General features: G+C 48.4%; 1 protein-coding gene across 1 annotated transcript in view; it reads left to right on the forward strand.

Moving 5' to 3' along the window:
- Positions 1-25,320, forward strand: part of KATNIP (katanin interacting protein) — a 238,319-nt gene that overhangs the window by 44,824 nt on the left and 168,175 nt on the right. The window contains exon 4 of the mRNA XM_058440369.1: positions 23,909-23,985. Coding sequence (XP_058296352.1) covers positions 23,909-23,985 — 77 coding nt within the window. The remainder of the gene's footprint in view (positions 1-23,908; positions 23,986-25,320) is intronic.

Here is a 25,320-nt window from a genome sequence, read left to right on the forward strand (position 1 = left end):
TATAGATGAGTGTGGGGGACCAGCATGTTGTTCATCGTGATAGAGGTACCATCACGCCCAACTAATTTTGTATTTTTAGTAGGGATGGGTTTCACCATGTTGGCCAGGCTGGTCTCGAACTCCTGACCTCAGGTGATCCACCCGCCTCGGCCTCCCAAAGTGTTGGGATTACAGGCATGAGCCACCACGCCCAGCTTATTATTTTTATTTCTTACAGCAGCTCTACAAGGTAAGTATATCACTTAGGACTTGGTTAAAAAAATAAACTTAGTCTAGTTTAGCAGAAGGGGAACTTCATTACTTTCTCACAGGCTCTGAAGCAGTGGAGCTTCACAGAATCATCTGGATGTGAAGAACAGATGGAGCCCTCCAGGGTCCTGGGAAGTCCTCTCTCTGTAGCTCTTATCTATCTACCTCTCTGCTTCTGTGTCCTTCTCACTAGGTACAAATCGACTTTCTTTCTTTCTCAGTTCACCTGGCAGAAAAGAGTTCCTACCAATGACTCCTAAGTTCACTTACCCACTTAAAGAGAGTAGCCAGATCTGCCCTAAACCCCTTAAACCACCCCTTTTTTTTTTTTGTCTGAGACAGAGTTTTGTTGTTGCCCAGGCTGGAATACAATGGCGCGATCTCGGCTCACTGCAACCTCCACCTCCCAGGTTCAAGCAATTCTTCTGCTTCAGCTTCCCAAGTAGCTGGGATTACAGTCATGCGCCACCATGCCCAACTAATTTTATATTTTTAGTAGAGACGGGTTTTCTGCATGTTGATCAGGCTGGTCTCAGACTCCTGACCTCAGGTGATCTGCCCGCCTTGGCCTCCCAAAGTGCTGGGATTACAGGCATGAGCCACTGTGTCTGTCCTAAACCTTTTTTTTAGACAGGGCCTCCCTCTGTTGCCCAGGCTGGAGTGCAGTGGCATGATCATAACTCACTGTAGCCTCGACCTCCCAGGCCAAGCGATCCTCCTGCCTCAGCCTCCCATGTACCTGGGACCACAGGTGCACCACCACACCCAGCTAACTTATTTTATTTTTTTGTAGAGATGGAGTCTCAAACTCCTGAGCTCAATTGATCCTTCTACCTTTGCCTCCCAAAGGGCTAGGATTACTTCAGGTGTGAACCACAGCACCTGGCCGAGCCTAAACCTTTTCATCCAAACCTCTCAGGATTATTGGCCCTACTTGGGTCAGGCACCTGCTCCTGGTCCAGGAGCCTATGGTTAGCGGTGGAGTCACACTGTCCCAATATGGCGTCCAGGAATCTCAGTGCTGTGACCTTGTGGCTGATGGGACAGTGACATCCAGAATCCAGCTGCACATTTTACAAATAAAAGTGAGGCCCTAAGTCACACAGCTAAAAAGAAACCAGGGCTTGTTCAAGACCAGCCTGGGCAACGTGGCAAGACGTCGTCTGTATAAAAAAACATTAAAAATTAACTGGGCATGGTGGTGTGTGCCTGTAGTCTCAGCTACTTGGGAGGCTGAAGTTGGAGGATCACTTGAGCCCAGGAAGCCAAGGTTGCAGTGAGGTGTGTTCATGTCATTGCACTCCAGCCTGGGTGACAGAGTGAGACCCTATCTCAACAACAACAACAACAACCAGGGCTTGTTCCTGGTCTGTCTGATGCTGAAGCTCATGTTGTTAATGCTCTGCTCCTTACGCTGGGCCACACTGTCCCAGGATGGTTTTGGTTGTGGTGTCCGTGACTCACGTCTGGCCAGTGACTCAGGCCAGAGAGCCCAGGGACCCACCTTGTGTCATCTACCATGGTCCAGTCCCCATCAAGGGCTCTGAGATTCCTGGTCGGTTTACTTACTTCTTTGCTGACTTGAAAGTCACCTCGGCCCTGGCTGAAGTCTCAGATCTCACAATTTCATGGTGGAACCTGACACTAAAGGTGACAAGCAGAGACACTGGAGTTCAATAAAGCTAGGTGTTTTTTGTTTTATTTTGTTTTTGTAAGGACAGGGTCTTACTGTCTTGCCTAGGCTGGTCTTGAACACCTGGCCTCAAGCCATCCTCCCACCTTAGCCGCCCAGAGTGCTGGGATTACAGGTGTGAGACTGTGCCTGTCCAAAGCTAGGTTTAAATTCTAGCTCTGTGACTTCTCATTGGATGACTCTCTATGCCTCCGTTTCCTTAACGGTAAAATAGAGATAATCATAATAACCAGTTTATCAGTTGCTATGATGGGTCAGTAAGATAAAACATGCAATCCGCTCAGTACAAACCAATTACTCAGCACAGAGCAATCAGTTGATGATCTCTGAAACAATGGGGAAAGAACAGGAGTCCAGAGGAGGAAGTCTTTACTCAGCTAACAGGACAGGCAGTGGGAAGGGGACTGGCCAGGGTTTCAGGAGGAATTGGCATTGAAGCCTGAATAGATGATGGCAGGATTGGGGTAAGGCCCAGCAGATAAGAACAGATGTGGGCCGGGCAATCCTAGCACTGTAATCCTGTAATCCTAGCCTGTAATCCTAGCACTTTGGGAGGCCTAAGTGGGTGGATTGCATGAGACCAGGAGTTCAAGATCAGCCTGGGCAACATGGTAAAGCCCTGTCTCTACAAAAGTACAAAAAAAGTTAGCTGGATGTAGTGGCACGCACCTATAGTCGCAACTACTCGGGAGGCTAAGGTGGGAGGATCACTTGAGCCTGGGAGGTCGAGGCTGCAGTGAGCTGAGATCACACCTGCACTCTATCCAGGGCAATAGGGTGAGACCCTGTCTCAAACATACTCTCACATACACACACACAAAACCAGATGTGGACACTGGAGCATGTACAGGAGTGCGGGGGACCAGCAAGTTGTTCATTGTGATAGAAGCAAAGAAAAGAATAGGTATTGGGAGCAAATGAGCATCACCAAGTCTGGTCGTGTAGACTGGGGCCCTATAGAGGAAACTTTGTGCACTCATTCTTTCATTTATTTGGCAAATATTTATCAAGCACCTGCCGTGTGCCAAACATTGTCCTAGGCCCTGGAGATTCAGCAGTGAACAAAATAAACATAAATCCATGCCCCTGTAGAGTTTATGTGCCAGTGGCTGGAGGCAGACACTAAGCAAATAAATAAGCAAAATATAAAGGGTGTCAGAGAAGAAATAAAGCAGGGAAGGGGGCTGGGGAGGACTGAGGAGGGATGTGACATTAAATAGGGCCCTCAGAAGGGCCTTGCTGAGAATGTGAGCAGAGACTACACGAAGTGAGAGGAAGCCACGCAGATCTCTGGGAAAGGAACATTTCTGCAGAGGGAACAGCAAGGGTAAAATTGTGGGGACAGGGCATCCGTGTGGCTGATGGAGGAGGGACGAGGGTGCGAGGGTGGTGGGAGAGGAGGACAGAGGGGTCAAGGCCAGGTCGTGTAGGGCCTTGCGTCATTTGTAGGGCCTGGGCTTTTACTCTGGGGGCGGTGGGAGCCAGGGGAGCATTTTGAGCAGAGGAGGACCGTGACCTGGTAGGCTTTAACAGGACATTTGTATACCTGAGTGTATCCATAAAATATATGTGGTATTTTAAAATGTATTTTCTTTTTTTCTTTTCTTTTCTTTTTTTTTTAACCAGAAATGGTGTCACACTGAATGTACTGTTTTGCAGCATGCTTTTGTAACCTGTAACTTGCCTATTTTCCCTGGGCTATGTATCTTGAAGATCTATGCTTGATGTTATCTGCTCTTCTATTTTTTAACCTGTTGCATCAGATTCCCTGGTATTCAGCTGTTCTCCAGCTGGAGGACATTAGAGTTGCTTTCAACTAGCATTTTGTCCATTCTCAGGCACCTGCGTGGCTTTCTCAAGGCTGGATTGCAAGAGGGAAATGGCCGGGTCTGAGTAGATGAAGGGTCTGTGGGATTTGGTGTCTTGTCTCAGTGGATACTGCCACGTTGCTTCCCAAAGTGTCCACTTCTCTGCCCAGCCCTCAGGTTTTGAATGAAGAAAGCCACAGAGATCTGGGTTTTAGAGTAACGCACAAATGAAAAACCGTCTCTCTCCTGTCTGCACACCTGGCTTCTTCCCGGGCAGCTGCTTGCTATTCCTAAGCCAGCTTCACAGCCCAGAGTTGCGGCCACACCCCATGTGGCTGCTCAGCCACTGAAGGAAGACTCAGGAGTTGAGGGCCTTATGTCACACACCGCCACGGTGACCATATTTCAGAATTAAAATTGGGGCCTGTGACCTGAGGAGTTCATTGGACTTTGGGGATTTGGGCCTGGCCTGTTTGAATTCAGGACCACTGTAGGAAATCCTGGCCATCAGGATCATTCATTCGGTTCACAGTACATTTATCAGTAGCTTTTGATGTTAAGGCTCAGCCTGCCCTGGGAGCTGATGGTCAAGGAGGAACGATGTGCTGTCTCAGGGTTCCCAGGACGCAGACTCTGAGCAGGAGATACACATGCAGGGGATTATTGGGAGGGCTCTTGGATGACACCTGTGCGGGGCAAGGGCGGCAGGCTTGCGCAGAAGGAGGAGTTGTGCAGTGCAGGCCTTGGGGAGCCCACAGATCCTGGGTGGAAACAAATGGCCCTTCAGAGATGTCCCAGTTGAGACAAGGAGCTGGGGTCTTTGCACCTTTGGCATCAACCAACATCAGAGATCTGGCATAACCTTGGGAAGGATGGATTTCTTCCTGGGAAGGGATACAGCTGTAAGCCACCAGCCATCCACACTTCCAGCAGCTGGGGCATGTGAACGATCTGGGTCCCGCAGCCCAACACCCGCTGCCCATGCAAAGCCCATAGCCACTGCCTTTGATAATGCTTCAGTGAGGGGTGTGTGGAAATGCTTCAGGAACACAGCTGAGGGAGTGGAGAAGCCAGCCTGGGATGGAGGCCAGCAGGGAGGAAGTAGACCTTAACTGTGCCTCGAAGCCCTAAACTCCGAACCCGTACACCAGAAACTGCTCCTCTGGACGCTTCGAAGACTCCTCAAGGTGAGGCAGTGACCTCGCAAGGGCAGTCATCACAAGGGCAATGACCTTGAGAAGCAGCCAGAAGGGCTGCGTGGCTATTGAGATGGGGGTTGGGAAGGTGGGAATGAGGTCAGGAGAGTGGGAAGAGCAGATTGCATTCATACGCCAGGCCACACTCAGACCTGCTCTCCCTCCAGCCTTCGCTCCATGAATGGTGCCCCGTCCCTCCAATGATGCAGGCCAGAAACCCTGGAATCATCCTTGATAGACCCTCTCCCTCGTCTCTTCTTTCCAGCCTGTCACCAAGTCCTGTGCCTTCACCTTGGAAGCCTCTCCTCCCTGACCCTCCACGTGGCTGACACCTCTCATCTGAGCACCTGCAGTAACCTCTCACCTGCAACCTGGCACCCATTCTCTGCCACCCAACCCCTTTCTTACTCCAACTTCTGCTGTCTGCTCCAGGAGCACCATGTGTGTGGCTTCCCAGTGGTCTGAGTCTCAGGGCAGAACTCCTGCCGTGGGCACGCGGTGTTTGTGGTCCATCCGGCTCAGTCCCATGTCAGTCTGTGTCCTACATGCCTGCCTTGTCCCTTCTGCTCTGTGGTCATGTGCGTCTGCTGCCTTAACACACCTCCACTTTGCTTTGAGCACTCTCCCCTCTCCTCCACAATTAACCCGTTCATCCTTCAGGTTTTGGTTCTGTTGTCCTCTGCAGCGAAGCTTCACCTGCCCCACTTTTAAAACCACTCATCGCCCCTGCCTCCCCCACCTTCCGAGCACTGACGTCATACATTTGGTAGGTCATTTGATTAAAATCTGTCTTCCTCACTAGACCACCAGCTCCATGAGGCTGGGGACATGCCCTGGCATGGATTAGGAGGTGTTTAGTAAATCTGGAAGAAGGTAGGAAAGAAGTGCGGTGAGGAGGGAGGAGGGAAAGGAATGCAGTCCCACATGGTCAGGGAGGAGACTGGGGTCAGACAGAATGAGCATTTACTGTCGTCTTTAAATTCCTAGATGAACATTGTCTCACATGGTAAAAATCTTGACTGCAGTATGTGTGAGAGAGGCCCATGAACCCCACCGCACTGCCCTACACTTGAGAGTGATATTTCAGCACCTGCCGTTAGCACGAACAGGCTTTGCCCTTAAGCACGCCTGGGATGTCAGAAGCCAAGACTCTCTAGCTATCTCCTGGGATCAGCCAACAGGCTTTGATCCCTCTCCACCCCAGCCCAAGACAGGCTCCTGGAGTCTCCTGGCATCTGCTTTTACAAACACTGTTCCCTTCTGGCCCCTGCCCTGCCATCCCCCGTTCTGCTGGTGAGCTCTTTTACAATTCGGTGGCTTGTTTTCTCTTCTGCAGAGCCCACCCAGCCCCGCCAGTAATCCCAGGCCCCCTCCACTCTACCACCCACTGCCCTTGTGGCACAGGTACCTCCTCTTTTTTTTTTTTTCTTAGATGGAGTTTCACTCTTGTTGCCCAGGCAGGAGTGTGCAGTGGCGCAATCTCGGCTTACCACAACCTCTGCCTCCCAGATTCAAGCGATTCTCCAAGCCTCAGCCTCCCAAGTAGCTGGGATTACAGGCACACATCACCACACCCAGCTAATTTTTTGTATTTTTTTTAGTAGAGACAGGGTTTCCATGTTGGCCAGGCTGGTCTCGAACTCCTGACCTCAGGTGATCCACCCGCCTCAGCCTCCCAAAGTGCTGAGATTATAGGAGTGAGCCACTGCACCCAGCCTCAGGTGCCTCCTCTTGATAGCACCTGCTGCACTGCACTGGAGCAATTGTTACGTTTCCACCTCTCTACTCCAGGTTCCTTGAGGCCACAGATTTTTGTCTTCCTCCCTTTCCTTCTGTTCTTCCTCATTCTCTCCTTTCTGCAAATCCTTTATAAGCTCCTTGTGCATGCCAGGAACTGGGAGATACAGCAGTGAGCAAGCTGGCATTGTCTCTGCTCTCGTGGGTCTGGAGTCCTGATTGGGGAGGCCATCCTCTCCAATCTGTATAAATGAACAGAGATGCTTTCAGAGAGTGAGAGGTGCTACTGGGTGAGGAGGCAGACAGGGACAGAGGTTGTTGGGAGAGGCCGGTGGAAGAGGGGATGCTACTAAACAAGCTTACCCTTGAGTGAGGAGGGAAACATTGCAGGCAGGGGGAACAGCAAGGGCAATGACCTTTATTTATTTACTTATTATAGAGATGAGGCGGGAGAGGGGGGAGGGTGCTCTCGAGATACTTCCCAGGCTGACCTCGAACTCCTGGGCTCAAGTGATCCTCCTGCTTTGGCCTCCCAAAGTGCTGGGATTACAGGCATGAACCACTGTGCCCGGCCAGCAATGACCTTGAGAAACAGCCAGAAGTACCATGTCGCTATTAGGATGAAGGTGAAAATGAGGTCAAGGAGGGTGGCAAGGCCAGATTACACTTGTCTGTCTATCTCTGGCCCTTCCCCGATGCCCAACCCATAGGAGAAGTACAAAGAATATGTGTCGGATCAATAGGAAGAGAGTGCCCTCCCCTCTTCAGGGGGCCAGCGGCAGCCCCGGGGTGTGGGGGAATGAGCATCTGCTCAGACAGCCCTGCCTGCTGGGCTGGCGGTGATAGATGCCCTGCGTTGGGAGGTTCATTTCATTAGAAGGAAAAGTTCTGGGATGGAAATCAGGTGGATGGAGGCAGAGGTTGGCAGAGGGTGGCTGCCTTTCTCCTCCCATCAGGCCCGGTGGCCAGTCCTGCAGGATTGAGAGGTTCTGACAGGTAAAAGTGGCCCTAAATCAATTCCACTAACAGCACCAGCCTGGGAGGGTGAAAGCAGCTTGCCTCTCTTCTCAATTATTAGAGGCTGTTTATGCTGCCCCAGACCTGAGCCCACTCCTGGGCTGTCCTCAGGCAAGGAGGGTAGGGGCAGCCTCAACCCTTCTACCTGCAGGCCTTGTGGAAACCTTCTGAGCCTCTCTCAGCCCTTCTCAACTCAGGACTCGCTTAAAATCCAGTTGAGAGGATGTCAGGTCTGCCCCAAGCCCTCCAGTAGCTTCCCGGCCACCTCAGCATCAGGCCAGAGTCTGCAAGGCCTGGCAGCCTCAGGGTCTGTCCCACCCCATCTCCTCCCACTCCCCTGCCTTGTTCAGTCTGTTCCGGCCACACTGGCCTCTGAGCTCTTCCCTAAATGTGCTGAGCCTCCTGGCCTCTGCACTCGCTGTTCCTGCCATCTGGAAGCCCCTTTTATCCGGATACCCTTGTAACTGCCTAACGGGTTCATTCTGCCTGCTGCCCAGATAACAGCCAATTTATCAAAACAGGGGACTTTAAACAGAAACAGAGTTTAATACATGTAGAGCCAGCTAGACAGCAGACCAGAGTTTTATGATTACTCAAATCAGCCTTCCTAAAAAGCTGGAGGCTAGAGTTTTTGGGGGTGTTTTTTCTTCTTCTTTTTTTTTTGAAACGGATTCTCGCTCTATCACCCAAGCTGGAGTGCAGTGGCGCGATCTCGGCTCATTGCAACCTCGTTCTCCTGGGTTCAAGTGATTCTTCTGCCTCAGCCTCCCGAGTAGCTGTGATTACAGGCGCCCTCCACCATGCCCGGCTAATTTTTGTATTTTTAGTAGAAACAGGGTTTCGCCATTTTGGCCAGGCTTGTATTAAACTCCTGGGCTCAAAGTGATCCTCTCACCTCTGCCTCTCAAAGTGCTGGGATTACAGGCATGAGCCACCGCACCCAGCTGAGGCCAGGGCTTTTCAAGGATAGTTTGGTGAGCAGGGAGCTAGGGTCTGGGTGCCTTGATTGGTTGGAAGGTGCAATCAGAGGGGTGTGGCTTGGGCCATCTGGTTGTCAGAAATACAAAAGCCTGAAAAGACATCTCAGAAGACCATTCAGGATCCACAATCAGGATCTGCCAGAGTACTTGGGGAAGTTGCAAATCTAGTGGCCTCTGGAATGATGGCTGGCAATCATTGAACTATGCCTAGATTTTAGCAGAATTCAGGCCCCTTTCATCCTCCTAACCTGGTGGCCTTTCATTAGTTTTACAAAGGCAATTTAGTTTTGGGAAGGGCTATTATTATTTAAACAATAAACTAAATTTTCTCAAAGTTAGCTTGGCACACGCCCAGGAATGACCAAGGGCAGTTTGGAGGTGAAAGGCAAGATAGAATTGGTTATGTTCAGAATTTTCTCTCTAGTATAATTCTTACAAAGGTGATTTTACCCTCAGGGTGCACCTCCCCAGAGAGGCCCTCTTGGAGCCCTGAGCCCTACCACCCCCAACTGCAGTGAAGGGAAGAGGGAGCCCCTCCCCTTCCTCCTACACTCTTCTGCCCCTTCCTACTTTTCTTCTTTTTTAGAGATGGCATCTCACTATGATGTTGCCCAGGTTGGTCTCCAACTTTTGGGCTCAAGTGATCTTCCCACCTTGGCCTCCCAAAGTTCTGAGATTACAGTGCTTCCCACTTCCTTTTTTTTTTTTTTTTTTTTTTTTTTTTTTTGATAGAGTGTCCCTCTGTTGCCTAGGCTGGACTGCAATGACACGATCTCGGCTCACTGCAACCTCCGCCTCCCAGGTTCAAGCAATTCTCCTGCCTCAGCCTCCCAAGTAGCTGGGATTATAGGCACGTGCCACCACGCCTGGCTAATTTTTGTATTTTGAGTAGAGACTGGGTTTCACAACATTGGCCAGGCTGGTCTCGAACTCCTGACCTCAGGCAATCCGCCTGCCTCGGCCTCCCAAAGTTTTGGGAATACAGGCATGAGCCACTGCGCCTGGCCGCCCTTCCCACTTTCTATTCTCCATAGCACTTATTGTCAGGTGACATACAATATATTTTAATTTTAAAAATTGATTGATTGGAACGGGGTCTCACTCTGTCACCCAGGCTGGAGTAGAGTGGTGCAGTCACAGCTCATTGCAGCCTCAATCTCCTGGGCTCAAGCGATCCTCTCGCCTCAGCCTCCCAAGTAGCTGGGACTACAGGCACATGCCATCATGCCTAGCTACTTGTTAAAATTTTTAGTGAGATAGAGTCTCACTGTGTTACCCAGGCTGGTTTGAATTGCTGGACTCAAGCAATCCTCCCAACTCAGCCTCTGAAGTAGCTTGGACTGCAGGCACACACCACCACGCCCAGCTACTTTTTAAAATTTTTAGTACAGACAGGGTCTCACTGTGTTGCCCGGGCTGGTCTTGAGCTCCTGGGCGCAAGTGATCCTCCGGCCTCAGCCTCCCAAAGTGCTGGGATTACACTTGTGAGTCACTGCACTCGGCTGTTTTACTTTTTTGTAAATCATCTGTCTTCCTTTCGCTAGAATGTGAACTCTGTGGTAGTAGAGACTTTGCTGGGCTCACTGTTGTATCTCCAGAGACTAGTTCAGGGCCCAGCCAGGGGAAGTGTTCAGCCAATATTGAAGAAATGCATCATTGTGTGAAATAAAGTCGACGCCACCCACCTCCCAGGGTTGTTTGAATGTGGAAGTTTTGGCTCTGTGTTTCCCAGTGTGTGTTTTGCCTACCTCTGCCACCTTGTAGGTGGCAAGTAAACATTTTCTCTTTTAGTAGGTCTGTATTTATGTCTATGGTTACCTTCTGGCAAGCAATAATTATTTTCCATTTATGGCATTAATATAAACTTTCCTTTTTAAAGTAAACTCATTCAAGTTTTTGTTGCTGTTGTTGTTGTTGTTGTTTGTTTTTTGAGATGGAGTCTTGTTCTGTTGTGCAGGCTGGAGTGCAGTGGCGTGATCTCAGCTCACTGCAACCTCTGCCTCCCGGGTTCAAGCAATTCTCCTGCCTCAGCCTCCTGAGTAGCTGGGATTACAAGCATGTGCCACCATGCCCAGCTAATGTTTTATGTTTTTTTAAGTAGAGATGGGGTTTCACCATGTTGGCCAGGCTGGTCTCGAACTCCTGATCTCAAGTGATCCACCTGCCATGACCTCTGAAAGTGCTGGGATTATAGGTGTGAGCCACCACACCTGACCTCAAGATTTTTTAATCTCTCTATCTTTGTGAATCTGAAAGATAATTGATAAATAACACCTTGCAATTTTAGAAGAAAACTTTTCTGAGAATAAAAAGAAATGCTCTTTATTTTCCGCTGGACATGGATTGAAAATGATGTTTTAGATAGCTATGTAAGAAAAACATTTTTATAAAAATACACTATAACTGTGTCCTAGGGTCCTAGATTCTGGATCTGCCTTGATAGTCTATAAAACCTGAGACTAAGTAGAAAATCTCAAGGTACGTATTGGTAGCAATAAAGAATGGTATATAGCAGGTAGGGTAGTAATAAATGTAACTCTAAGGTATTCGAAAAATAGCCCTAACGCTCCCTTTGATTATCCATCTGGTGTGCGCGTAGGATGTAATATTTTGTTAGGACACCTATCCTAGGGCGTGAGAAACTCAAATGTTTGCTGCAGTGTTTTGTGCTGTTTCATTCCACCTCTAGGGGGCAGTATCAACCGTTGCTTTAGGTCTTTGTTGCTTGGCTTCTGCTGGTGTGATGGGTGCATTGACTGCAGAGTATATTTATTGCTCTGTTTTTGAGGATGGGAATATAACTGATATGTTAGCAAATGCAGTCAAAAGTAGGCTCAGGCCAGGTGCAGTGGCTCACGCCTGTAATCCCAACACTTTGGGAGGCCAAGGAGGGTGGATCACTTGAGTTCAGGAGTTCAAGACTAGCCTGGCCAACATGACAAAACCTTGTCTCTACTAAAAATAAAAAAAATAGTTAGAGGCGGTGGTGGACGCCTGTAGTCCCAGCTACTGGGGAGGCTGAGGCAGGAGAATTGCTTGAACCTGGGAGGTGGAGGTTGCAGTGAACTGAGATCGTGCCACTGCACTCCAGCCTGGGCAACAGTGCGAGACTCTGTCTCAAAAAAAATGAAAAAAAGAAGCAGGCTCAGATACTTTCTCATTTAACTCATATGCACTGAGGACGGGCTACACAGCGCTGGGACACAGACTCACTGGGGGAATAGAGGAGCTGGCACTTGGGGTGAGTTTTGAAGGAAGGCTATGAGTTTTGTACTGTAAGATACATTTGGATCATCTCTTCTTGTGGGCTTAGGGCCATTGGAGCATTCATCAAGGTATCATTTAGTCCTCTATGAAATGCTTCTCTGAGCCCTTAGACATGGCAGGGACTTTGGATTCAGACACCATCTAGTATTTGTTCTATCACTGTACCACCCAGTACCCACTCTGGTATAAATCTCTCTCATACACACACACACACACACACACACACACACACACACACACACACACACGCTTCAAACTGGCCCAAGGAAAGAAAGGGATGTATTCACTCAAGTGACTAAAAGGTTAGTGCTGACTTCGGGCATGGCTGGATATGGTGGATTAACCACCATTAAAGGATCTGGTTGCTATTTGGCCTGTCTCTTACTGTCCTCCATTCTGCTGTCTCTATGTTGATATCATCACTCTTGGACAGATTTTTCTCTTTTTTTTGGTAGAAGTGGGATCTCACTATGTTGCCCAGGCTGGTCTCAAGCAATCCTCCCACCTCAGTTTCCCAAAGTGCTGGGATTATAGGGATGAGCCACCGTGCCTGGCATCTTGGGCAGATTTTTCCATGGAACATTTAGGGATGCTCATAATGGTGAACCTAAGAAGTTGGTAAAATGACTCCTTCCTTTGTGTGTGAAGAAATGACGTCTTCCTCCCTTGCCTATTAGCCCTGGATCATATCACTAATAATTGTAGAGGAGGAGAGATGAGGACTTTTCCAGGAGGGTCTTTGGGAGGCATAGCTTGGGAAGCATACCTAGCCGTGAACCATCACGTGGCCGGGGAGATGGAATGCACTGGCCGGGCCTGCAGCACTTGCTTTCCCTTGCAGTGTTAGACGTGTTATTTCCACCCACGCCACATGGACCGAGAGTGGATGAAAGGTGGTTTCCTAGAGGAAAATCAAGGTGTTATACCCAGAACAGGAATGGATGCTGGTGCCACATAAACAAGGGTTGTCTGCTGTCTCCACTTAGAGGCTCTGAGACCTTCAGGCAATTTGCTTCAGTTTTCAAGGCCTCCATTTCCTCCTCTGTAGAATGGGCATAAGGATCTTAGAGCATAGGATTGCTGCATGCGTTAAATGAGCACCCACAGACAGCATTGATAAACAGCAGTAAAGGATGCCTGAAAAGCTGGACCCCAGTAACTTCAAGCATCAGCTTGTCACCTATAACTCGTCCTTTAGTTAGGATGTGGAGCCTACAGGGAGGCAGCGGGGAATCGAGTGACTTGGGGGTGTGGAAGAGCTCTGTGACCCCAGACAGTCAGTCTTTTTTTTTTTTTTTTTTTTTTGAGATGGAACCTCACTCTGTCACCCAGGCTGGAGTGCAGTGGCACGATCTCAGCTCACCACAACCTCCATCTCCCAGATTCAAGCCATTCTTCTGCCTCAGCCTCCCGAATAGCTGGGATTACAGTCCTGCATGGCGCTAACCACCATGCCTGGCTAATTTTTATATTTTCAATAGAGATAGGGTTTCACCATGTTGGCCAGACTGACCTCGAACTCCTGGCCTCAAGTGATCCACCCGCCTCCCAAAGTGCTGGGATTATAGGCGTGAGCCACTGTGCCCGGCCACAAACAGTGGCTTCATGGTCTCAGTGTTATCCCGTCTAAGTGATGGTTCTCTGGTGAGACCTGCAGTCAGCACAGTTGGGTATCCGGCATTCTCAAGCCCTAGAAACTAACACTGCACTCTCAGCTGCTCCTGAATGCAGCTCAGGCTTCTGCATTCACTAATCAACCCTGTTGAGGAGAATTCCAATATGCTGGCCTCAGAGGAATACGTGATCCTTGAAATATGGACTCTGTCTTTAAGTATAACTGATTCTTGGCATTTCATTCCAATTCCAGTTTTTTTTCCCCTAGAGAAAATTAATAACATGGCCATTGGTAAAATTCTTTTTTTTTTTTTTTTTTTTTTTTGAGACCGCATCTTGCTCTGTCACCCAGGCTGGATGGAGTGCAGTGGTGCAATCATAGCTCACTACAGCCTCGACCTCCTGGACTCAAGCCATCCCTCACCTCAGCCTCCCAAGTAGCTGGGACTACAGGTGCACGCCACCATGACTGGTGAATCTTTTTTTTTTTTTTTTGTATTTTTGTAGAGATGGGGTCCTGCTATGTTGCCCAGGCTGATCTCAAACCACAGTCCTAACTTCTCCCTTACCTCTACAGTGCCTAACTCTTGGTAGGAATTTTTTTTTCCTTAGAGAAAGGGTCTCGCTCTGTTGCCCAGGCTGGAGTGTGGTGGCACGGTCATAGCTCACTGTAGCCTTGAGCTCCTGGGCTCAAGCTATCCTGCCACCTCAGCCTCCCAAGTAGCTGGGACTACAGCCTCACACTCCCACACCCAGCTAATTTTTAAAAAACACTTTTGTAAAGACAGTCCTTGATAAAATTCTGTGCCCTCTCCAGGGCCAGCATTGGGGATAAAGATAAGGATACCAATAAGGACATTGAGACTCTGCTTTTGTGTCACATCCAAACTCCTTGGACCCTCTGCTGTAGGTCACTTGCATCTCCTCAGCATCCGACAATCTAGCCAATTCTTGATTCCCCCTTATCTGCCTGCAAGCGCCACATCCTAACCGAGGGATCGTTTATGAGTGACAAGCCAATGCTTCAGGTGACTGGGGTCCAGCTTTTCAGGCATCCTCTGGCCCGTCCATGAACATTTCATGTTTCTTCACACCCCCAAACGTTTGTTCAGGCTGGTCCTGCTGCTTGGAATGCCCTTCCCTTTCCTTGTTGCCCAGGTAACATTTCAACTTTCAGATCCCCGCTCAAATGTGTCCTCATGGATTCATTCACTTAACAGTTTCATTGGAATGCACAATGAACAAACTAGACAAAGCTGTCTGCCTTCATAGAATTCTCATTCTAGTGCAAGGACACCCCAGTAAATAAAAGGTGTAATAAGTAAAATAAATTAGACGTGTGTTAGCACAGGGAGGGATGCAGGAGAGGGGGCATGCAGTGTATGCACTCTTTGCAAGTTTCACTGTGGTGGTCAAGGGAGACGTCACTGAGAAGGGAATATCTCAGTTAAGTCTTTTTTTTTTGAGATGGAGTCTCGCTCTGTCGCCCAGGCTGAAGTGCAGTGGCACGATCTCAGCTCACTGCAAGCTCCACCTCCCAGGTTCACGCCATTCTTCTGCCTCAGCCTCCCGAGTAGCTGGGACTACAGGCGCCCACCACCATGCCCAGTTAATTTTTTGCATTTTTAGTAGAGACGGAGTTTCAGTGTGTTAGCCAGGGTGGTCTCGATCTCCTGACCTCATGATCCACCCGCCTCAGCCTCCCAAAGTGCTGGAATTACAGGCATGAGCCACCGCGCCCGGCCAAGTCTTTTTCTTTTCTTTTTTTTTGAGCTGGAATCTTGCTCTGTTGCCAGGCTGGAGTACAGTGGCATGATCTCAGCTCACTGCAACCTCCACCTCCTGGGTTCAAGTGATTCTCCTGCCTCAGCCTCCCGTGTAGCTGAGATTACAAGCATGCGCCACCATGCCCAGGTAATTTTTGTATTTTTAGTAGAGATGAGGTTTCACCATGTTGGCCAGTGGGTTAAGTCTTGAAAGAGGAGAGGAATGTGGGCATTTTCCTGAGAGAAGAGCATTCCACATGGAAGGAATGGGGCCTGAGATGGGAGCTTGGTGAGTGTTGAGGACACTGGAGTGAGGAGGAAGAGTGGGGTAGTGGGAGGTGGCTCAGAGATGGGGGTCAAGGCCTACAGTGCAGGGCCTCATGGCCACTGGGATGGCCTTGCCCTTGACTCTGAGTGGGACAGGAGCCCCTTGGGGTCCTAGCAGAAGAGTGACATGATTCCACTCACCTCTCATCAGGCCCCCCAGGTGGCAGCAGGGAGAACAGAAGGCAGGGAGGAGGCAGGAGCAGGAGTCCAGTCTGGGCCCAGACCAGCCTGGGAGGGGAGAGCAGGGAGAAATGGTCAGATTCTGGTTATGCATTAGTTTTCATGTGGAGCTGATGGGTTAGATGTGGGATGGGAGACAGACTGGGGCTTTGAAGATGACTCCAAGGATTGGAGAGACCTTCCTGGGGATCTAATTGAGACACTTGGCATTGCATTTTGTGTATTTTATTATAATTCTGTCCTTTGGGAGGGGCCTAGGTGCCTTTGATAATCTGATGAAAGTTATGGACTCTTCCAAGAACACGCTTGTGCATGCAATTAAATGGGTGTTCTCGGGACCCCCTGCAGGGATCCCTAGACAGTGTATGGTTGCTTGACTGGTTGCAGTTGCAGCCCACTTTTGTACAACATCGGGGGCACGATTCACACTGCACACATGATTGGGGGCTGTTCAGTCCAGCACCCCCAACCAACAACCAGCAGTTGATTACAGTCGTGAAAGGAAAATAAATCTTGAGGCCCCCAAATCACTAAACTAAAGGGAAAAGTCAACCTGGGAGCTGCTTAGAGTAAACCTGCCTCCCATTCTACTCAAAGTCACCCGTCTGCTCACTGAGCTAAATGCATATCTGATTGCCTCCTTTGGAGAGGCTCATCAGAAACTCAAAAGAATGCAACCATTTGTCTCTTATCTACCTGTGACCTGGAAGCCCCGTCTCTGCTTCCAGTTGTCCCACCTTTGCTTCGAGTTGTCCTGCCTTTTGCGGACTGAACCAATATTCATCTCACATATGTTGATTGATGTCTCATGTCTCCCTAAAATGTATAAAACCAAACTGTGCTCTGACCACCTTGGGCAGATGTCGTCAGGACCTCCTGAGGCTGCATCATGGGTGCGCGTCCTCAACCTTGGCAAAAGAAACTCTCAATTAACTGAGACCTATCTCAGCTATTCGGGGTTTACAGAGTCTATACACACAAGTTGGTATCTGAATATACACTGGGTCGGAGCTTTTGTTAAGCCTTGATCGCATATGAATGGGGCCAGCCACACAGTAAGCCCTTGATAAATGTTTACTGAGAAACAATGAAGATGAACTTGGCATTTTTTCAGGGTTTTCACACCTTTGCTGGGTGCCTTAAGTATTCATACATCCATTTTGTAGGCAAGAAAATAAAGCCTCAGCACAACGAGGGTTAACTGAATTAGGCACGAAAAGGGGTATAATCTTGCCTGGTGCATAGTAAGTGCTAAGTCAACCTTAGCAATTATTGTCACAGAGCTGGACAGCGGTGAAGCCAGGACTGGAGCCCAGGCCTCTAGGCACTCAGGCGAAACTTTGTCTCCTTCCCTGTATCATGGGTCTGCCTTCCAGGAATTTATAATCTGACTGGGGAGCCAAGATGAGCAAGAAAGAAAATGATCCCAAATTACTTCCACTTTAATCCTAGTTTATCCATATAGCAGCCCTGTGAGGTAGACCTTATCAGTATTCCCTTTTTGCAGACAAGGAAACTGAGGCTCAGATGAGATAAACAGCAGAATTCAGGGCTCACACCCACACCTCCAAATCCCCAGATAATTAGTGAGTAGTATATGTAGTTAAATGCTAACAACTTAGCACTTAATTATATCTGATTTCACACCGTATTGTATATAATTTAATACTAATTGGAGGCTTTCAGAAGGAACTGAAGTGAGTAGGGGTGAGAATGGCAAGGGAAGCCTTCATGGGGACTTTGGGAACTGAGCTGGCCCTTGGAGAGTCTGGGAGTGGAGGCTGGAGGGGGCCCAGTGGTTTTCTGGAAAAGGGAATAGAATGATTAAGATATCAAGTTAGGAGTGAGAATGGGGCGGAGTGGGACTCGTATGGTGCTGTTTTGGAAATGGAGTTCCATAAATGCACTTATAACTATGTTCATTGAGAACTTTGTAAGTGCCAGGTACTGTGCTAAATCCTTTCCACTGTTACTGCATCCAGTTCACTTAACCCTGTGAGGGAAAGAAAAGTTCCACCAGACAATAGGTACAGGCATCACCTCATCTTATAGGTAAAGAAACTAGGTGGCAACCTTGTGACACAGAACCAGGCTGGACTGCAGAGCCCATGTACCTCCCAGCTCAAGTTCAGAGACCATATGACTGGAGCTGGGGGTGTTATGAATGGTGGGAAATAAAGTTGACTAGTCTAGGGCCTTGCTACCCAAAGTGTGGGCCATGGGCATTACCTGGGAGCTCATTAGAAATGCAGACTTGGGGCCAGGTGCGGTGGCTCACGCTTGTAATCCCAACACTTTGGGAGGTCGAGGCAGGTGGATCACCTGAGGTCAGGAGTTCGAGACCAGCCTGGCCAACATGGTGAAACCCCATCTCTAGTAAAAATACAAAAATTATCCAAGCAAGGTGGTGCATGCCTGTAATCCCAGCTACTTGGGAGGCCAAGACAGGAGAATCGCTTGAACCCAGGAGGCGGAGGTTGCAGTGAGCCAAGATCGCACCACTGAACTCCAGCCTGGGCAACAGAACAAGACTCCTTCTCAAAAAGAAAAAAAAAAAGAAATGCAGACTTGGGCACTTCCCAGTCCTACTGAGTCAGAATCTGCATTTCAAAGCAGGCACGGTGCTACATGCCTGGTAGTCTCAGCTACTCAGGAGGCTGAAGTGGGAGGATCAGTTGAGGCCAGGAGTTTGAGACCAACCTGGGCAACATAGTGAGACACTGTCTCAAAAAAAAAAAAAAAAAAAAGAATCTGGGGCATGGAGGCACACTGGCGCACGCCTATAATCTAAGAACTTTGGGAGGCTGAGGCAAGTGGGTCACTTGAGCTCAGGAGTCCGAGACCAGCCTGGGCAACACGACAAAACCACGTCTCTACAAAAAATACAAAAAAAGAAAGAAAAAGAAAAAAGAAAAAAATTAGCCATGTATTGGCACCTGCCTATAGTTCCAGCTACTCGTGAGGCTGAGGTGGGAGGATAGTTTGAGCCCAGGAAGTTGAGGCTGCAGTGAGCCGAAATCGCACCACCGCACTCCAGCCTGGGAGACAGAGTGAGACCTTGTCTCAAAAAGAAAAAAAAAGAATCTGCATTTCACCACGATCCCTAGGTGATTTGTAGGCACATCAGCATTTAAGAAGTGGAGATGGATGGATGTTCCAGTTTCTCGAGTCTTTCTGATGACATCTCCCTCCTGGCAAAGGAGGATCGATGCATTCCCCGGAGAGTTTGAGGTGAAAGCCCAGGGCAGCCAGCAAAAGCTGAGATTTCTTTGAAGTCCCATATTTCATCTAAAAAGGTCATCCACTGTTTCATGCCATACCCATAATATATCAACGGTCATTTTAATGTTTCAAAATGGTTATGTAAATTGCCATGGAGCAGCGTCTGTGTTCTGGGAAGATGCATGGGAGGGTTTCCTTGTATCTTAAATGGGGTAATAATCACTACTTCAAGGGCTTCTATGAGGATCAAAGGAGAATCGTGTATATGGAAATGCTGGGTAAACTGTTTGCACGAGTTATGTGTTATTATTCTGGAAGAAGGCGAGAATCCTCCCCAGACCCACTCTCCTGAAAGCCAGCTCTCCCGAGGGCTGAGGCCTCCTGCGCTTTTCTTGCACTCAGGATGAGACAGGACTCAGGCTTAGGGGAGGACAGAGTAGCCTCTGTAGGCACCTCCAGAAGCCAGGAAAGCTAGTTAGTTTTTTGTTGTTGTTTATCGGGTTTTTTAGAGAGACAGGGTCTCACCCTGTTGCCCCAGCTGCAGCGCAGTGACACAATCATAGCTCACTGTAACCTTGAACTCCTGGACTCAAGCAACCCTCCTCCTCAGCCTCCCACATAGCCTGGACTACAGGCATGCACCACCACGCCAGTTATTATTTTTTTTCCAAGACAGAGTCTTGCTGTGTTGCCCAGGCTGGAGTGCAGTGGTGCTATCTCAGCTCACTGCAACCTCCAACCCCCGGGTTCAAGCGATTCTCCTGCCTCAGCCTCCAAAGTAGCTGGAATTACAAGTGCCTGCCACCTCACCCAGCTAATTTTTTGTATTTTTAGTTGAGATGGGGTTTTACCATGTTGTCCAGGCTGGTCTTGAGCTCCTGATCTCAGGTGATCCACCTGCCTCAGCCTCCCAAAGTGCTGGGATTACAGGCATCAGCCACTGTGCCTGGCCACACCCTGCTATTTTTTAATTTTTATTTTTAAGAGACAAGGTCTTGCTGTGTTGCCCAGACTGGTCTCAAACTCCTGGCCTGAAGCAATCCTCCCGCGTCAGCCACCCAGAGCACTGAGATTACAGGCATGTGCATGCCCGGCCTTGTTTTTGTTTTTGTTTTAATTTCTTATAATTTCATTATATCACCCTTTTTTATTATTACTTACTTCATGATTGGCCAACTTAGCCAGAAGGAAAGTCCCAGTGAAACTCAGAGGTTGCAGAGATGTCAGAATAGGAGAGAACATGAGGGTACAGCATCCTGTTCCTGAGTGGGTCTAGAGAGAGGGAAGTCGGGAAGGAAAAGTAGAGGCTCCAGGGGAAGAGGGAAGCAGATGGCAACAACCTGGGGCCCTACAGGGAATAGGAGGAGAAAGGGCATCAGGGTGTTAGCCCTGGACTGGGCATGACTGGGCTGCACATAAGGCTCTTTTCCACGTAATTGGAGGGAAAAGTGAAGATGGGAGGGAGAAAAACCCAAGACTGGTGAAATGGAGACTCAGGCAGACAATGACCTTCCACAATTGAGGGCACAGGGTGAAGGCTAGCTAGAGAAGGCACAGGCGGAAAGCTGCATGGGAAGAGTGGCTCATTCAGCACTGCAGATGCAGAGGAAGAGAATTTGGCAAGTAGGACGTTTTTTAGAGACAGGGTCTCACTCTGTTGCCCAGGCTGCAGTGCAGTGGTGCAATCGTAGCTCACTGTAACCTTGAACTCCTAGACTCAAGCCATCCTCCTGCCTCAGCCTCCCGAGCAGCTGGGAATACAGGCATGCACCACACCTGGCTTTTTTTTTTTTTTTTTTAAAGAAATGGAGTGGGAATCTTTTTAATTATTATTATTATTTTTTATTTATTTATTTATTTATTTATTTATTTATTTATTTATTTGAGACAGAGTCTCATTCTGTTGCCCAGGCTGGAATGCAATGGCATGATCTTGGCTCACTGCAACCTCTGCCTCCCAGGTTCAAGCGATTCTCCTGCCTCAGTCTCCCAAGTAGCTGGGACTACAGACATGTACCACCATGCCTGACTAATTTTTTGTATTTTTAGTAGAGACGGGGTTTCACCATGTTAGCTGGGATGGTCTCAATCTCCTGACCTCGTGATCGGCCCACCTCAGCCCGGCCTGGAGTGAGAATCTTAATGATTATCATGAGGATGAGAGAGAGAAAAGGAATGCCCATCATTCTCAACTTGGGCTGGCATGATGGATGAGCAGTTTCCCATGGCTCAGAGCAATTGAAAAGGATGGAGAGAAGACCTATTGCATTAAGTTAAGGTGGTCCTAGGTCTCTCTTGGGTAGGGTTCTAGTAGAATAATGGGGCTAAAGCCAGATTTTGAGAAGTTAAGAAGAGAATGGTAGAGATTTATATTTTTCTCTCTCTTTTCTTCCCAGGATAAGCATTAAGGTTCCCACACAAGTTGCATTTCTGATACAAATGCCCTACTTGCCATTTAAAACTTAATCCCCATAACTTGCTATAACTTGGGACCAGTACCAAGCTGATATTGTATCATTAATCCTCCCCTTGGCAACAAAGTTAAAAAACAGCAAATTGGCCAGGTGTGGTGGCTCACGCCTTTAGTACCAACACTTTGGGAGGCCAAGGTGGGAGGACCACCTGAGGTCAGGAGTTCAAGACCAGACTGGCCAACATGGTAAAACCCTGTCTCTACTAAAAATATAAAAATTAGCTGCACATGGTGGCACACACCTGTGATCTCAGCTACTCAGGAGGCTGAGGCAGGAGAATCTGGGAGGCGGAGGTTGCAGTGAGCCAAGATTGTGCCACTGCACTTCAGCCTGGGCAACAGAGCAAGACTCCATTTCAAAGAAAAAAAAAGAAAAAGCAAATTGCAAAGCATTGTTTATTGTATGATCCTATTTTTGTTTAAAAGAATACATGAGGCCGGGCGCGGTGGCTCACACTTGTAATCCCAGCAGTTTGGGAGGCCAAGGCAGGTAGATTACATGAGGCCTGGAGTTAAGATACCAGCCTGGCCAACATGGTGAAACCCTGTCTCTACTAAAAATACAAAAATTAGCTGGGCATGGTGGCAGGTGACTGTAGTCCCAGCTACTTGGGAGTCTGAGGCAGGGGAATCGCTTGAACCTGGGAGATGGAGGTTTCAGTGAACTGAGATCGCGCCACTGCACTCCAGCCTGGGTGACAGAGCAGGACTCTGTCTCAAAAAAAAAAAGAAATAAAAGGGTATATGGGGCTGAGTGCAGTGGCTCATGCCTATAATCCCAGCACTTTGAGAGGCCAAGGCAGGAGGATCACTTGAGCCCAGGAGTTAGAAACCAGCCTGTGCAACATAGTGAGATGCCATCTCTACTAAAAAAAAAAAAAAAAAAATGCTTTTTAAAGAGTATATATGTGTTTGTGTGTAGATATGTATCTTTGTATATTATAAACAAAAGTACCCGGAGGAAGAGATATATATCAAATTACAATAGCAGTTTTACTGGTACATGCATATATCACTTTAAATATATGTAGTTTATTATACATTACTCTCCTCTAGCCGTAATAAATTATACCAGGGATTATCTCTGATGGTCAGATTATAGTATATTACTTAAAATTCTTTTGCCTCCAAATGACAGAAACTCAGCTGAAACTTCTAAGGCAATAACTGAATTGTCCGGATACTTCTTTAGGCATAGGTGAATCCAGGGACTCAAAATATGTCGTTAGGAATCTGCCTCTGCATCTCTTGGATCTGCTGTCTTTTTTATCAGCTTCATTCTCAGGCGGTTCCAGGCCTGCATCTCATTGGCACAGCATTCAAATGGGAAGAAAGCAGCTCTTTTTCCAAGGGTATCAGCAAAGTCCTGAGGCTGACTCGGTTCATGGTTCACCCCTAAAGTGGTAAATCACTGTGACTGGGGGAAGCCCTATGTTGATTGGCAAGGCCAAGGTCATGTGAACCTAGAGAAGAACAAAGTCACTTTCAAGGTCATCTAAGGAAGCCAATGAACTGCAAGAAGGGGCTGAGCAGTTCCCCAAAGGAAACCCAGGGCCCTGTTGGCAGAAGAGGAGACACAGAACCACAGATGTCCACTCCAAGAGGGTCTCCAGTCTGGGTCGTAGATTTCTGTAATGACTGCATTGTTTATAATTAACATACATTTATCTTGAAATGGCAAGGGGAAAATAAGATTCACCTCCCCTTTTTGTTCTTTGAGACACTCTGTTGCCCAGGCTGGAGTGCAGTGGTGCAGTCATGGCTCACTGCAGCTTCAACTTCCCAGACTCAGGCAGTCCTCCCCCTTCAGCCCCCCAAGTAGCTGGGACCACAGGCATGCACCACCCAGGCCTGGCTAATTTTTAAATTATTTGTAGAGATAAGGTCTCCCTAGGTTACCCAGGCTAGTCTGGAACTCCTGGGCTCAAGCAATCCTCTCGCCTCAGCCTCCCAAAGTGCTAGTTTTACAGGCATGAGCCACTGTGCCCGACCAAGATCCCCTTTTAAACAACTGATTTGGGTTGCCTCTGGTTATGACAATTGAGATAACTAAATAATGAGTGTTGAGAAAATAGTACAGCCCAAATCATATCAGAGCCCTTGATCTTAGAGGGCATGGGAGGAACGAACAGTAACAAGAGGCGGGAATTGACCTTCTCCTTTTCATAGATGATTAAAGGTGTGTATGCCTAAGACCCGTGGGGCCATCAGACAGTCTCTGGGGCTCTGGGTCGCTGGAGTGATGCGCCTGGGGAGCTGGGCCTTCGTCAAGGTCAGCCTCCGCCTCTCAGCCTCCTGCGCCGGTGTGTGCTGCACCTGCGCTCTCAGTCAGTGCTTCCCTGCATTCCGATATCACACTGCTCTGTTTCTTCATTTCAGGGTTACGCTAAGGACATGGTGACAGACTTTGATGAGAAACATGATGAGTATTTAATATTGCTTCAGCAGAGGAACCGGTAAGAGAAGCCGCTCGACGGCAGCCCTTGATATTAGCCAAGTAAAAATCTATTTAGATTTATTAACAGCAGGCAGGCCCTGTCTCACATAGGAATGGGATGCAGAGTCCCCCTCCACTCAGAGGCTTAGAATATTATCTGCAACCCTAGCTCCTATTTCTCCATTCACTGATTTAATTGCATTTTTTAACTGAGCTGTAGCAAACTGTTCGACTTGTAAGTACCATCTCTTCCCTCCCTGCTCCTGTTCTGGGAGAAGATAAGGTTGTCAAAAAAGGCTCGGATTTGGCAGGGCTTGTGCAAGAACCACCTGAAGAGCCCAGTCTGTGAACTTGCAGGCTTTGACAGTCCCTGAAATCTGAGCCTATAATCATGTCATGCAAAAATTGAGTCATTTTACATTGGCGTTTGAAGTTGGTCGATAAGTCATTTGAAGTTAAAGTAGGACTGATTTTGTCTCTGGAGTGCTTGTTCTTGAAAAAGCTTGCAGTAGGTCCAGTGTGTAGCGATCAAGGTCAAAACATCATGGTCTGGTTTGAAAGAGGCATCATTGCCTCGGTTCCTTTGTAGGGCTGAGGAAGTTCATTTTCAGTTCACCACAGTTGGTCTTCAGGCCTCAAACTTTGCAATAAGCTGGAGATTTGCAAATTCAGATGCTGGGGGTGGCCAGGCAGTGAGTGGAGCCGGCTCAGTGGGACAGTGGGTACCTGAGCTCCTGTCTCCAAGCTGCTCAGCCCAGGCCAGCTGTCTGTGAGACCACAGTTCCCCCCGGGTCCTGATCCTCCCAAGTCTGCCAGAGAAGCTGGAGATCTGCATTTGGGCTGTGAAATCTCCTGAGTTTTAAAATATTGCTAATGAATTCAAGTTAAAGCACAAAGCAAACAGAAAAACAACGCAGGCCCACAGAACTGGTGGGAGAAAGGGGAAGAAAGGGGAATGGGTACGAATGTGGGCCTCTGTGTTATCAGAGTGGGCTTAGGGTCTCGCAGACAACAGAGTCTGGGGTAGGGAGGTGTCATCCTGCATTCGACTTCAGCTCTGGTCTCACTGACTGGACTCGGTGTTATCAACAGGGGCCCTGGTGGCATGTTGCATGGGACAAGTTTTTGTAATCTCACGAATTGCAGGAGTTTAGCATCCCTGCCCACCAACCCCTTTACTAAATTTCAGTAAGACCCTAAATTCCATCTATGACAGCACCCACCCACTTTCCAGATACCCATCTACTGAGGCAGCACCACCCCTGGTAGAGATCTTGGGAACAGACAATCTCTCCAGGGCCAGCCAGAAATGCCACAACAGTGTCCTCTGTGCCCAGCAGCTCTGTGCTCATCC

This window comes from Hylobates moloch, unplaced genomic scaffold (genome assembly GCF_009828535.3).
Source record: "Hylobates moloch isolate HMO894 unplaced genomic scaffold, HMol_V3 SCAFFOLD_6, whole genome shotgun sequence".
Classification (NCBI taxonomy): domain Eukaryota; kingdom Metazoa; phylum Chordata; class Mammalia; order Primates; family Hylobatidae; genus Hylobates; species Hylobates moloch.